This window comes from Ceratosolen solmsi, unplaced genomic scaffold, assembly GCF_000503995.2.
Source record: "Ceratosolen solmsi marchali unplaced genomic scaffold, CerSol_1.0 scaffold6, whole genome shotgun sequence".
In the NCBI taxonomy this organism is placed as follows: Eukaryota; Metazoa; Arthropoda; class Insecta; order Hymenoptera; family Agaonidae; genus Ceratosolen; species Ceratosolen solmsi.
In genome coordinates this window covers 7,627,210-7,640,703 of record NW_011948414.1, presented here as the reverse complement: position 1 = coordinate 7,640,703, position 13,494 = coordinate 7,627,210, and the positions used below count along the sequence as shown (strand labels likewise).

The 13,494-nt window shown below is 27.3% G+C and overlaps 2 protein-coding genes across 2 annotated transcripts in view; one reads left to right on the top strand and one right to left on the bottom strand.

The window, feature by feature from the left end:
• Window positions 1-3,453, top strand: part of LOC105368393 (multidrug resistance-associated protein 4-like) — a 16,314-nt gene extending 12,861 nt beyond the window's left edge. Inside the window, exons 11-17 of the mRNA XM_011507402.1 lie at window positions 225-408; window positions 488-825; window positions 971-1,230; window positions 1,297-1,527; window positions 2,055-2,587; window positions 2,651-3,301; window positions 3,388-3,453. Coding sequence (XP_011505704.1) covers window positions 225-408; window positions 488-825; window positions 971-1,230; window positions 1,297-1,527; window positions 2,055-2,587; window positions 2,651-3,301; window positions 3,388-3,453 — 2,263 coding nt within the window. The remainder of the gene's footprint in view (window positions 1-224; window positions 409-487; window positions 826-970; window positions 1,231-1,296; window positions 1,528-2,054; window positions 2,588-2,650; window positions 3,302-3,387) is intronic.
• Window positions 3,454-8,509: 5,056 nt separating this feature from the next.
• The window catches only part of Ras85D (ras-like protein 1), a 5,542-nt gene continuing 557 nt past the window's right edge, over window positions 8,510-13,494 (bottom strand). The window contains exons 2-5 of the mRNA XM_011506789.1: window positions 10,530-10,720; window positions 10,281-10,424; window positions 9,865-10,071; window positions 8,510-8,734 (exon numbers count right to left, since the gene is read on the bottom strand). Coding sequence (XP_011505091.1) covers window positions 8,630-8,734; window positions 9,865-10,071; window positions 10,281-10,424; window positions 10,530-10,658 — 585 coding nt within the window. The 5' untranslated portion in view covers window positions 10,659-10,720 and the 3' untranslated portion in view covers window positions 8,510-8,629. The remainder of the gene's footprint in view (window positions 8,735-9,864; window positions 10,072-10,280; window positions 10,425-10,529; window positions 10,721-13,494) is intronic.

Here is a 13,494-nt window from a genome sequence, read left to right as displayed (position 1 = left end):
ACACGCACGCACGCACACGCACGCACGCACACGCACGCACGCACACGCACACACACAACCCCAATATAAATACGGGAACTCTCTCGTTCAGCATTGTGCGAAGTCGAAATGTCGATTCGCATTCGAGCGATTAGAATGCCCGAGACGGATATTAAAGTGAATCGGCAAATAAGCAAACACGAGCAATGTACCGACTGCTGTTAAAACATCAAACATTTGCTTAGGTCAGTTTACAGAGATGCTGATATATATTTATTAGACGATCCTCTATCCGCAGTGGACAATCATGTTGGTAAAAGTTTATTCGAGGATTGTATCAATGGATATTTGAAGGATAAAACGAGAATTCTCGTAACACATCAAATACAGTATTTGAAACAAGCCGATGCAATTATCTTATTGAATAACGTAAGAAGTGAAAGTAACGTTAAGGGTGTTGGAGCGTGGTTGCGTGTGCATTATTAATACGGGCATTGAAATATTTCAGGGACAAGTGGAGTTCCAAGGAGCGTTCCAGAAATTCTATGAAAATAATCGCTACCGTCAATTATTGTCACTGAACGGCGAGTCGGATAAATTGATGCAAGAAATAAGTTGCATCAACGACGATGCCCGATCGCGTCACATTTCTGTCTTTACGACCAAAGGGCAAGAGAAAGCGCCAAAAAAAACCGAGGAACTTTTGGCCAAGGGAAGAATTACGAAATCATTGTTCTTTAAATATTTCCTAACCGGTACTTCGTATTTTAAATTTTCCATCCTAATGTCGTTATTTATTTTGACCCAACTTATTGTCAGTGCTTTCGATTACTGGTTGGCATTTTGGTAAGTGCTCTTGTCCTTTGTCCTTTCAGTTATCGTCCCTTCCAATATCTTATTATCCCCTTTTCTGTCCATTTTTAAATGCACATTCTCAAAGCTAACGGTAGAGTTTATTCTTAAACGCTAATAGTGCGTGAATACCTTTTAGGACCAATCAAGAGGAAAAGTGCTTAAACTTACCATTGAATGGTACAAATGTCACATCGACTGGAATATGGGACATTTGTTTAGACAACAAGATACTCCTCATCATATATGGAAGCTTAATTTTGGGCATTATTGTTCTTTCAATTATTCGAAATATTTTATTTTATAGAACTCTTTTGAACTCGAGCGAAAATATACACAACGCAATGTTCAGTCGTTTAATTAGGGCGCCGATGCAATTTTTCGATATCAATCCTTCCGGTAAATTGTTCAAGTATAAATAATTATATTTAATGAGTTTGAAGAGGAAATATTGCATGTTGACAGGACGAATATTGAATCGCTTTTCAAAGGATACTGGGACTGTAGACGAGTCACTACCAAATGCTATGCTCATTGCAATGGACAGAATTGTTTTTACGATCGGAGTGGTTATACAAATGCTTATAATTAATTGGTGGACAATTTTTGCGCTGTTAATTATGATATATATATTTTTAAAAATCAACAACATTTATATCTCTACTGTGCAGAATATTAAGCGACTTGAGGGTAATGGTAAGAAATTGTCATAATTTTCATATTTAACAGGTAGATTCGTATGAATTGCATTTTTTTTTTTTTTTTTTTTTTTAAATGCTCCGCCGTAACTTCAATGACAAAGATCCAATTTGTCTAATTCTCAAAATCAATTAAATTAAATTGCTATTGGCATAATTGAACTCTCGTGTTGCGATTAACAAATTAATAAAAGCAACAGTAACAATTAATAAGCAATTAATAAAACAAAATTTTATTAAAATTTACGTAAAATTATTATCCAATTTGAAGTTTTTTTGTTTTGTTTTGTTTTTGTTTTGTTAATAAGAATGTCAATAATACAGGGTCTCGTGACGCTTTAAAGACGCTCTAATATCAATAAAACCAAGGACTTTTCATTTAAAATCTACATTATCTTGGCAACGATAAAGGCCACGTATCGTTATTATCATCAACTAAACAATAACGCACATTTCTTGTCTCATCCATAAATCATCCCATCTTTGGCAAACAACACGAGTGGATATCATAATTTCTCTTTATAGCCAAAAGTCCAGTTTTCTCGCTGGCCAATTCATCTTTACTTGGGTTGGTGACGATACGCTCCTGTCGAGCCGAACAAATTATTCGCAAAGAATTCGACAATCGACAAAACGATCACACCGCCGCTCACAGTCTCATTTTGGCTGCCGCCGCTGCTTTTGGCTTCTGGCTGGATTTTGTCTCGATTGGTTTTTTGGCCTTTGTCACCTACAGCTTCATCTTCCTGAATAACGATAACATCTTTGCTGGACACATAGGCCTCGTACTTACTCAAGTACTCGCCATCTGCGGTATGCTTCAGTTTACAATGAAGCAAATTGCGGAGGTGATGGCTCAGATGACTAGCATCGAGCGGATGTTTCAATTCACCGAATTGAATCAGGAGGGTCCATTTGAGATTGAATCCGATCGGCTGCCAGAGAAGTCATGGCCGCAGTATGGTGAGGTTAAATTTCAAAATTTGTATCTTCGCTACTCGAGTGAAGATCAACCAGTTTTGAAGAATCTCGATTTCACAATTAACTCGCGGATGAAGGTAAATGGATCTCGTATTTCTTAAAAATCATTCGATGTTCTAGTGTTAGCGATTATTTTATAGGTCGGTATAATTGGACGCACCGGTTCGGGGAAAACATCATTGATATCAGCGCTATTCCGATTAGTGGACACCGATGGCTCGTTAATAATCGATAACATTGATACGAAAAACGTCAGCCTCCTTAATTTACGCAGTAAAATCTCAATAATCTCTCAGGAGCCGATGTTATTTACGGCTTCGCTCAGGGATAATCTTGATCCATTGCACGAATTCGACGACGTATCACTGTGGTCGGCTTTAGAAGAGGTTGAATTGAATAAAGTATTTAAATCATTGGATCAAAATATCGAGCGGGGCGGATGTAATCTTAGTCTCGGGCAACGGCAACTTCTTTGCTTGGCTCGAGTAATCATGAAAAAAAATAAAATTGTTGTTCTGGACGAAGCAACGGCTAATGTCGATCCCGTGACCGATGACCTCATTCAAAAGGCTATTAGAAATTCATTTAAGGACTGCACTGTATTAATGATAGCTCATCGATTAAATACTATAATGGATAGTGATAAAATCCTCGTAATGCAGGATGGCGTGGCCATTGAATTCGACGAGCCTTATGTATTATTACAGCGGAACAATGGCTATTTCAAGAGGATGGTACATCAATCTGGTAACAACATAGCCTCGCAGCATTTTAATAAACTTTCAAAACAGGTGGGGCATTTACCTTGAGAATGTTAATGTAAGAAAGCTTGAGAAAGTTAATTTAAGTAAGAAACTTATATTTATTATGATTACAGATTATGATAAATAGTGATTCGACCATTCCATTTTATAACGAAGATACCGAGAGTTCCAAATTATAGTTAATTTCCTGTGAAATGGAGTAAATTTTGTTTTGAATTTATACATTTTCACATTGTACGAAGTATTTTGTTGCATTTAAAAAATATATTGATTTTGTTTAACATTTTTTAATGAAATTATCAATTTATCATCGTTTGCGTGCGGATTACTATATACTTTTATTTATTTTTATTTCTTCATAATTAAGGCATAATGTTGAATATAATAAAGTATTGAAAAGCATTGGACAATATGCGACTAGAATGAATGAAAATGAGCAGCATTGAAAAATATTGAAAAATATTCATATGAAATAAATATACAGCATAACGTCATATTATAGAAAAATATTGTACAGCAACTAAATTGACAAAATTTTAAAACTCATAAATACTGAAGATATTAACATTTTACATTTATCATTCTCTCCAAAAATTCAGTCATTATTTTTTGAAATGTTAGGCACACGACCACTACTATACATTGCTTCGTAGGTATTTAAAGAAATTAAGAAGAATTTAACGTTCACTTGTATTAACGATTTCCAATTTAATTCTTCGCAAAAAATGTGAAATGTATTTATAATAATTTTTTTAATGTCTAGTATCGTTAAATAAATTATTTGCTTTCAGGAATGGTATGACAAGTATGACTACAGCGTTTGTATATTTATTCAAATATTCAAATGAAGATATCTTGCTCGAATATTATCTGATATTAATTATTTTCATAAATAAGCAAAAAATGTTGTCTTGTATTGTCGAAATAAAAAAAAAAAAAAAAAAAAAAAAAAAAAAAAAAAAGAATTGTAATATCTTAGTAATAATTGTTGAAGACTAAAAATTTTTAGAAGCCCAATAATGTATTTACAATTTATAATATTAAGTATTATTGTATAGGAGAATAAACAGATTTTTTTTTTTCTTCGATTCGTTTCAAGAAACATTTTATTTAACTAATAATTGACTGTTTACAGCATAAAATAGATATATTAACATTTATAAATTGAATTATTAAATATCATTTCATCGTATTGAAATAAATAATGCATAAAATAAAACGTGTATTATACATAAGCTGTAAAGCGTAAAAAAAATTACGATTTAGAAATTTCAACGCTTTAAGATATATTGATTAAATTAAATGCCCTACATTTCTATTTAACATTGATAGATCAATTAAATTAGATGATTAAGTACAAAAGTTAATAAGATGGAGCAAATTAAGGAAAGAAAATGATAGGAAGTAACGGCAGTTATGAAATTCTTAAATAAGTAAAACAAAAGAACGAAATGTATTTTTAATAAAATTTATTTCTCGTCATATTTATTTATATGCAATATGTGTTATACAGTACTTATGATTAAGAACTTCATTATTCATTCGAATATGAAAGATTAAAGTAAGAATCGAAAAATTCATTATTATTTATGTATAACATTCGTTTTTTTTCTTTTTTTTTTCTCTCTTGTTTGTTCTCTTTTTTTTTTTTTTTTTTTTTTTTTTTTTTTTTTTCATAAAAAGGCAGAAAAAACGCAACCCTAGCACTGTATCTATATACAGAATTATTATCAAAGTAATCATAATGAATTTGTGTATTTACCTAAATTAATTTTCATATTGTGTCAATGCATTTACACTGAGTAAAGTTTTACCGATTTTCGTTCAAAGTAAATCGAATTATTATCATACAAATATAAACATCAGGAATATCAACTATTGCATTAATAATGTAACTGTGGCTTAATAACTATCATGCCATTCGCAATTGCACGATTAATCAAAAATTTTTTTTTCACTTTTCTTAAAATAGTTCTTTTGTATTTAAGTATAGATTTTTATTAATCTAAAATTATTTTATTCGTTAAGATTTATACTTGGTTGATACGAAGTATTAAGAAAATAGTTTTTTACGAGTATATTACGATCACATTTATATAAAATAATTTCGTTATTTATATAAAAATTTTGGAGATATAAATTTGGTCTACACTATGACATTAATATTAATATGGTGATATTTGTTTAATTATTTTGTCGAAATGCTGTAAAGAAGTAATTATTATAGTCTCATTTTATATATGTAATTCAATTGTAAATATCTGAATAATATTAAGTAATTGGACTGATCAATTCTCAAAGGTATTAAAAATTATTGCATTACAATTTCATAATTATTATAAATACAATTTTTTATATTTTTGATTGTATAAAGTATATTGTAATTTTGTCATGTTTTATATATATATATATATATATATATATATATATCGTTGTAAAATTATTTTTTATCTTTGATTTATTCTGCAGCAAATGAATCTCCATGATTAGTTCTATATGAATAGTTTAAAGAAATATAATGAAATTGTCATGCTCAAATGTACTTCAAAGAACTTTCAATTATCTAATGAAAATTACTTATTTACTACAAATGTCTTTTAGTATAAAAAAAAAAAAAAAAAAAAAAAAAAAAAAAAAAACCAATAATTTTTATATAGATAAAGAGTTTTTTTTTTTAAGTCGAGCAATACAATTCAAAGAAAAACTATTTAGGTTTGAACAGATTTATTAAATTGAAAAAAAAAAAAAGTTTAAGATAATATAATTGTAAATCTCAGATAAAAACACTATTACAATTAGCTATTATATAAATTTTATTTTCAATATAAAAAAAATTGGTTGCTCTATGGAGTCGAATAACATCTAACACAGACTTTTAAGTAAATTTTACTCGTTACTCTTTCAGTTTGTACTTTGAGCTATAAGAAATCCAAACAACCCAAACACTGAGCTATCATCCTACAAAAGTAAGAAACTATTTTACGCTATAATTATTATATGGATATGTCATCGAGAAATCGATAGCTTCCAAGAAATCGGTAAAGCTTCATCACCTCAAGACGAAACGATCTAACATTTGTTTGTTGCAATTAACAACGACCATAATGTTAGTGTATGTTAGCACATTTGTGCGAACTTAAAAATAGGCATGATCTGATAGATCGGCGATGGCGCTGCAACTACATGCGCACACACACACGCCCGCACACAGAAGAGAATCACGAACATGTATCATGGATGAAGGAATTCCACTGAGTCAGCGCCACTCTCGTGAATTATGCTCGCGCCTTTAAAGCAGGACTCCGATATTTCTTCTAATGATTTTATATCTTTAATGGTACAGATTTTTATTGCTTTGTCGATTTATAAAAGTAAATTATTTTTAAACAACAAACCTATTAGATACGTTTAACTCGGCTTTCATTTTATAAGCTGTAAAATTATAGATTTAAAGGGAAAATGAATGAGCGTACTTGGTTGTGAGCAAATTCGGTTGCGAGTTATTCAAAACTATAAAAAAATTCTGCATCTTAGGATTGAGGAAAATTTGTATGAATTTATAGTGTCAAATCTGTATCGGAGACAGAATCCTAGAAATATCGGAGTACTGTTTCAATTCATTTTCTAACGACTATCGTTTTAATAAAAAGAATAATCATAATAATAGTAATAGTAGTAGTAGTAGTAGTAGTAGTAGTAGTAATAGTAATAGTAATAGTAATAATAATAATAATAATAATAATAATAATAATAATAATAATGATGATAATGATAAAAATCGAGGCAACAATGCGAAGTCAGTTTATATATTTGCACGTTTGCTATTGTATATAATGGCAATATTATGTTCCTCAAAAATAAGGCGATGGAAGAACAAAGATTTAATTTTCATTTCTATCGAGAATTCAAAATGAGATAATACAATACCTACGTAGAATCATTATACAAAAGTTTATATAAAAAATATAATCGCTAATACAAAGATAAGAGGGTTAGCGAATATCCTAAAATTAAGTTTGTAATAACGATATTTTGCAAATTTCGGTAAAGATGAAAAAAAAAAAAAAAAAAAAAAAAAAAAAAAAAACAGACTATAAGGACGAATTGATCTAAATGGGAGTTTTGTTGAATAAGGTTCTGTCTTAACGCGTTATTAAAATAATAAAAAAATCGTTTATATCACACAGAATAAAAATTGTTACGTTTGTTATTTTTTCATATATATATATATATATATATATATATATAAGCTAAACTTTACAAGTTCTTTTTATTTTATTGCTAATTTCGCTAGCACTAACTGTCTGTAGCTTCTTCGTTTTCGTGAATTATATAATTGTATAGTTGATGTAGAAATATTTATGTATTTAAAAAGTTTCAATAAAAAGATATATGATATCGGAGAAAAATTTTTTCTACAGATCTTTTGTTACTGTAGGTATAGAATAAATGTTCTAATCTCATTATTTTATACATTTTGAACGAAATTTTTAAAATTCTTATAACGAAAAGGAGCTCGAAAAAGTTTTTTATAAACAGAAAATTATACACATATATAAAATTATATATAGAATTAATATATAATACAAAAAAAGTGCCATAGTATACTGAATACAAAAGCGTTTTTACTACATAATGTTTTTGTTTCATTTTTTTCTTTTTTCATTGTTTTATAAAAGTAACAAAAAAATTATAATATACATTCAATAGCAATTGTGAAAACGCTGTATAAAATAATTCGCAAGTACTGTGTATGATTTATGCATTATTCGTACATAATTTTTATATAATTTGCATACAAATTTCTGTTTCAATCTAATTTTTGAAGTTATAGGCCAGATAATCACAGTAACAAATTTATTGCCTTTCAAATATAATCAACGCGGAAATATATTGGCGTTTTGAACATTTGGCTATTTGTTATTTATTAACTTTGTCGTTTCACTGCCACAACAAAGTTCCCATTGTAAAATTAATACAATTAATTATCTATACTTATATATCAATACTCAAAAACACTTAAGTATTAAATACGTAAAAAATAACGTCACACTGTATTGTAATGCACTCCTAAGTTAAAGTTTTCCGACAAAAGAAGCATATTAAAAATCGTAAGTATTTAAGAGTCTGTTTTTATATAAATGTATCGAATCAAGAGTTGGATAGTACCGACTAAAGTAGATTGATAAACTTTCTTCAGTGTTGGATAAAGAGAATTGTGTATAATTTTTGCACTTCTCCCACTTTTTATGACTTAATTGAGAATAGTGCAATATTAATTACTCGATGAATACGAGATAAACATACTAAAGCTTCTTACATTTTAGCTCTTGAATGACAAAATTATTAATTATTTTAAAGAATACAGCACCGGTGTTTCCTGCGACTTGAATTACCAGCCTTCATGCGTTTTCTCTTTTCTTTACCTCTTTGCTCCTTATCTTTTCGTATTTCTCTTACCTATAATATAAAAAAAATTTCTTTATTATAACATTTTCTTTGAAACTATAATAAGATTAACTAATTGTAAGCATTTGAAACGTATTGCTTTATAGATAATTTCAATTAAATACAGCATAATATTAATCAAAGCAGAATAAGATATATTAATTTGTTCTTTAAATTTAAAATATTTTTACATGATTAGAAAATCCTTAATTCATTATTTTTTATATAAGTAAGCAGCACTTTATCTGAAAAATTATTTCGATATTATAATTAAACAAATTGAAGAATTAATATGAAATTCTTTTGATTCATTAGATTAAAATAGTGTGACAGTTTAATTGCATCTTTTTTTACATGATGATTAAAGCATGCGGAAGCCACATCGTTTCATAGTGTCATTGTGATGTCATACTTTAAAATAATTAAATTTTGTGATATCATACTTTACTGCAATTATAACTGTTATATTATACAAGATATTTTATCTAATATTTCAGATTTTTAAAAAGTTATAAAAATAATTAATCATACGTATTAAATGCATAATTATTCAAAATTAATGAAAAATCTATTTATGTTTAATATGAAAAAATTGTTATTTCATAAATTACATTAACATTGGATTTATTAAAATTCAATGAAAGTAAATTGTATTATTGAAATATGATTTTTTAATACTACATTAACTTTTAAAATAAATCATTTTTCGATAAAGAAAGTTCATTTTTACGTAAACTTCGTAATCATGCAAATTTTATAGGTTAGTTTCATTTTTTTCTTTAATTTAAAATTAACAAGTGAATATGCAATATACTAAATTTTATTTTCTATAATAGTAACATTTCATACAATATAAATAACTAAACGTATCTTTTAAATTATATTTCTTTTGTGTAAGCAAGCTAAAATCAATTTTGACGTAAAATGATTGAAAAAATATGACCCGTACAATATATCTATACCGTGAAATAATTGTTTTTTGTAAATTAATTATAAGTTTTTTTTAGTTTATTTAATTCGTAATATATATTTAAGAAGAACACATGTAATTCTTTTCATACGACAAATTTTGTAGTCCGAAAGTTGTAAGAATCATGGATAAATTTATTTTTAATCCAAATCTATAATTTAGAAATACTCACCAAAGTGTAAAATGCATCGTCTACTCCCATTCTTGTCTTAGCCGATGTCTCAACAAACGGCACTCCATATTGACGGGCAACTTCCCTCGCTTGTGTCATATTTACAGCCCACGATTGCTGGAGGTCACACTTGTTGCCAACCAATACCATTGGCACTTCCTCCGCATCCTTTACCCTCTTTATTTGTTCGCGATATGTTCCAATATCCTATAAGAAAAATAAGTAATTTTTAGTTTTGTTCGGCTTTTTTTTTTAAAAATTAGAGTAAAAGTCTTGACTGGTATGGCAAAAAATTACACTAATATAGATGAAATTGTAAAAAAATATTTCCAAATGCAGATTATATTATTTTATATATACATTAATTATCAAAGAAAATCTACACACGAGTTTATTTATTATTCATATTCATTTACCTCAAAACTTTTAGCTGAATTAACAGCAAATACTAATAAAAATCCTTCTCCCGTCCTCATATATTGATCCCTCATTGCACTATATTCCTCTTGACCTGCCGTATCTAAAATATCTAATAAACATGTTTCTCCATCTATAACGACCTGCGGATATATAATATAATTTTTAACATTGATTGACATATCATAATTTTGCACTTATATGCAGATGTAATTCATAGCAGATTTTTAAATTACTAATATCAATACCTGTTTTCTATAAGAATCTTCAATTGTTGGATCGTATTCGTCTACAAAGTGATTTTGAATCAGTTGAATAGTAAGTGCTGATTTTCCAACGCCACCAGCCCCAACCACAACAAGTTTGTATTCAGTCATATTGGTAAGAAATTTTACAATTCACAAAAATTCTAAGTATACAAAATTAGAAATCCATCAACCTAAAACAATAAAATTTCACAAATACAATAACTAGGCTATTTATAATAAAAGGATTGTTCTAATATTTCCTTTCATATTTAGTAAATAGAAATGTTTTAACGCAAAATTATATATTGTAAAAAAATCAAAATCAAATAATTCTATATTTTGCAATGAATTCAGCAGATCACTGCTATTTATTAAAATTTTAATTCTATTCGCAGCATATTAATTTATATTAAACAGAAATCGCACATACTCAATACTATATCAATTGTCGTCTCTTTATATCCATACATAAAATAAATGATACTTGTTTTTAGTATAGTTTTTTTTTCTGAAAATATTATACTTAATATTTATTTTATTAAATAAGATAAAGTAGAATAATTTTAAAGTAAAATAATACTCTAATAATTAGGGTATTCTAATATAAAAATAATTCAAAGTTTTTGGTAATTTTTTTTAATAAAATTCAAGTTTTTATAAAAATATCTGTTTGCGTATTATAATGTGAACATTTCATCTATAATTTAGGTATTTAAAATTAATTTTGAAAATGAAGTAAATTTGCTATTGAATAAATCTTTCACAATAATTGAGCATATAAATGTTTATAATATTAGCAAATAACAAAGTAGAATAAAAGTAAATATATTAGTAAATAAATAAGTATTTATTGCCAATTAATAAATAACAATACTTTAGAAATTGAAATTCTGTTTTTTATTATAAATTTTGTAAATCATACGCATGGAATTGAAACTATAAACAAAATTATAATAAGTAAAACTATGTTATTCATTAGTAAGAAAGCTTATGATTGATTCTATTGTGACCTAATTTTCAATTGATACAATAATGCTAATATAATTTCATTAGGTAGCAAATTTTGTGTGTGTGCGTGCTTTGTTCATATATATATATATACAATTTAAATAGCATTCCGAGTGTGCATAATTATTATGAACAGAGTAATTAATAATAGAGCCTACAAATTAAATAGTCATGCTATTTTAAACGATAACTTTATTAAGATAAACTATTAAGCCACTAAAGGTTAACAAATAAAATTAATTGACTAAAACATTAATTTTATTATTACACTTATAGTTACTGGACATCACTTGATATCATGAATTTGACGAAGTAGAGTAAACAAAAGATAAATATAAGAATGTCAGTGACCAAAATTAATATTTGAATTATAATAACATTCTTTGTGTAATAATAATATAATTACAAGAATCCAATTTAATTGGATAATAATTTTCAATTTTTTTTTGTTTAATATTTTTTTGACAATAGATTAATAATATCCATAGCCCCTTTATTTTTAAAATAAAACGTTAACGACAACAAAAAAATAAAAATAAAAACATTCGTTAATAAATGTTTAAACTCATTGTTATTATAGAATAACTTTTTTTATTTAACAGTACGTCTTTTATATCATGTTTTGTATGTCTGCTTTTATAAATACTGACATTTATTCTCCTTACTTATAGTCTGTAAAATTTTATTAAATTAAGTGTCGGTTAACACGTTATTATCTTTATAATAAATTTATAATTTAAATATCTATTTTGTCACTACTAATATTATTAATATAAAATATCTTTATGTGAAGTAGAAAGAAGATTAATTTAAAGAAATTAACAATTCTTTTTTTTTTTTTTCAAAGTATCCAATTTATCAATAAGTTAGATGAAATATGATTGATCTTTCATTAAAGATATATTAATTAAGTTAACAATTTTTGAAGAAAGAAAAAGAATGTTTTGTAAATATATAATAATGATTGTATAAATGATAAATATCAAATTATAGACAAGGAGAAAATTATGAATACAATCAAAGCTTAAGTTTATGTTATTTTAACTTTATGACTTCTTATGTATAAGATAGCCTTTATTATTATCAAGTACAAATTCATTGTTTTATGGATAGAGAGAAAAGACATAATTTATAGTTTATAGCAAAATAAACGAAGCTTACATGAACATTCTATGGTAAACGAATTTTAAAAGTAGTAAAACGTCTATCAGATTGAAAATTAAAATATTTTTCAACCCATTGCTCAGAAATGTATCAATTTTTATAGAATTCTGTATCTTTCGACAAAAACTTAATTATTTATTTTGCATCCTTAAATTTAATTTGTCTTTTTTTAATGATATCAACAGGTTATGCTTCATCAGAGTAGTAATTCAAACCTGACAAAGTAGTGAATAATTTCATACAGACATGTTTACTTAAACAGCTAATAACAATGAATACAAACTATGAAATGTGTATGATAATAATTCTTAGTTTAATGTAAAAAAAAAAAAAAAGAAAAGAAGAAGAAGAAGAAGAAAAGAAAAAAATAGCAAGACAAAGATAAGGAAATACAATTGCCTACAACAAAGTTTTTACAGTGAACAAGAATTCTTATAATGGGTGAGTACGGTATACAAGGTTCAGTGTTTTTTTCTCTCACAAAAATACAGGACAGAAGTTACTACGGTGAGCTTGTTAAGAATCCAATGGAATCCCAATATCATAAACATTGGCAAAATTCCGCATACTCTAGCGATCGCACATCGCGATGGACTATGCGATTAACAATATAGACGAGAGGATGGCTCGTAAAAGCAACGCGTTAGTCCATTTGTTATGAAAGAAAGGAAAGCCATGAGGGTGGAAAAGGTGGATAAAACGATGGAAATGAAGGAGGAGAAGTTGAGCCGACAAGCCAGCATCCATCCAAAATTCAGCCAACCACTGCCAGACATTTATGCTAAAAGAAAGC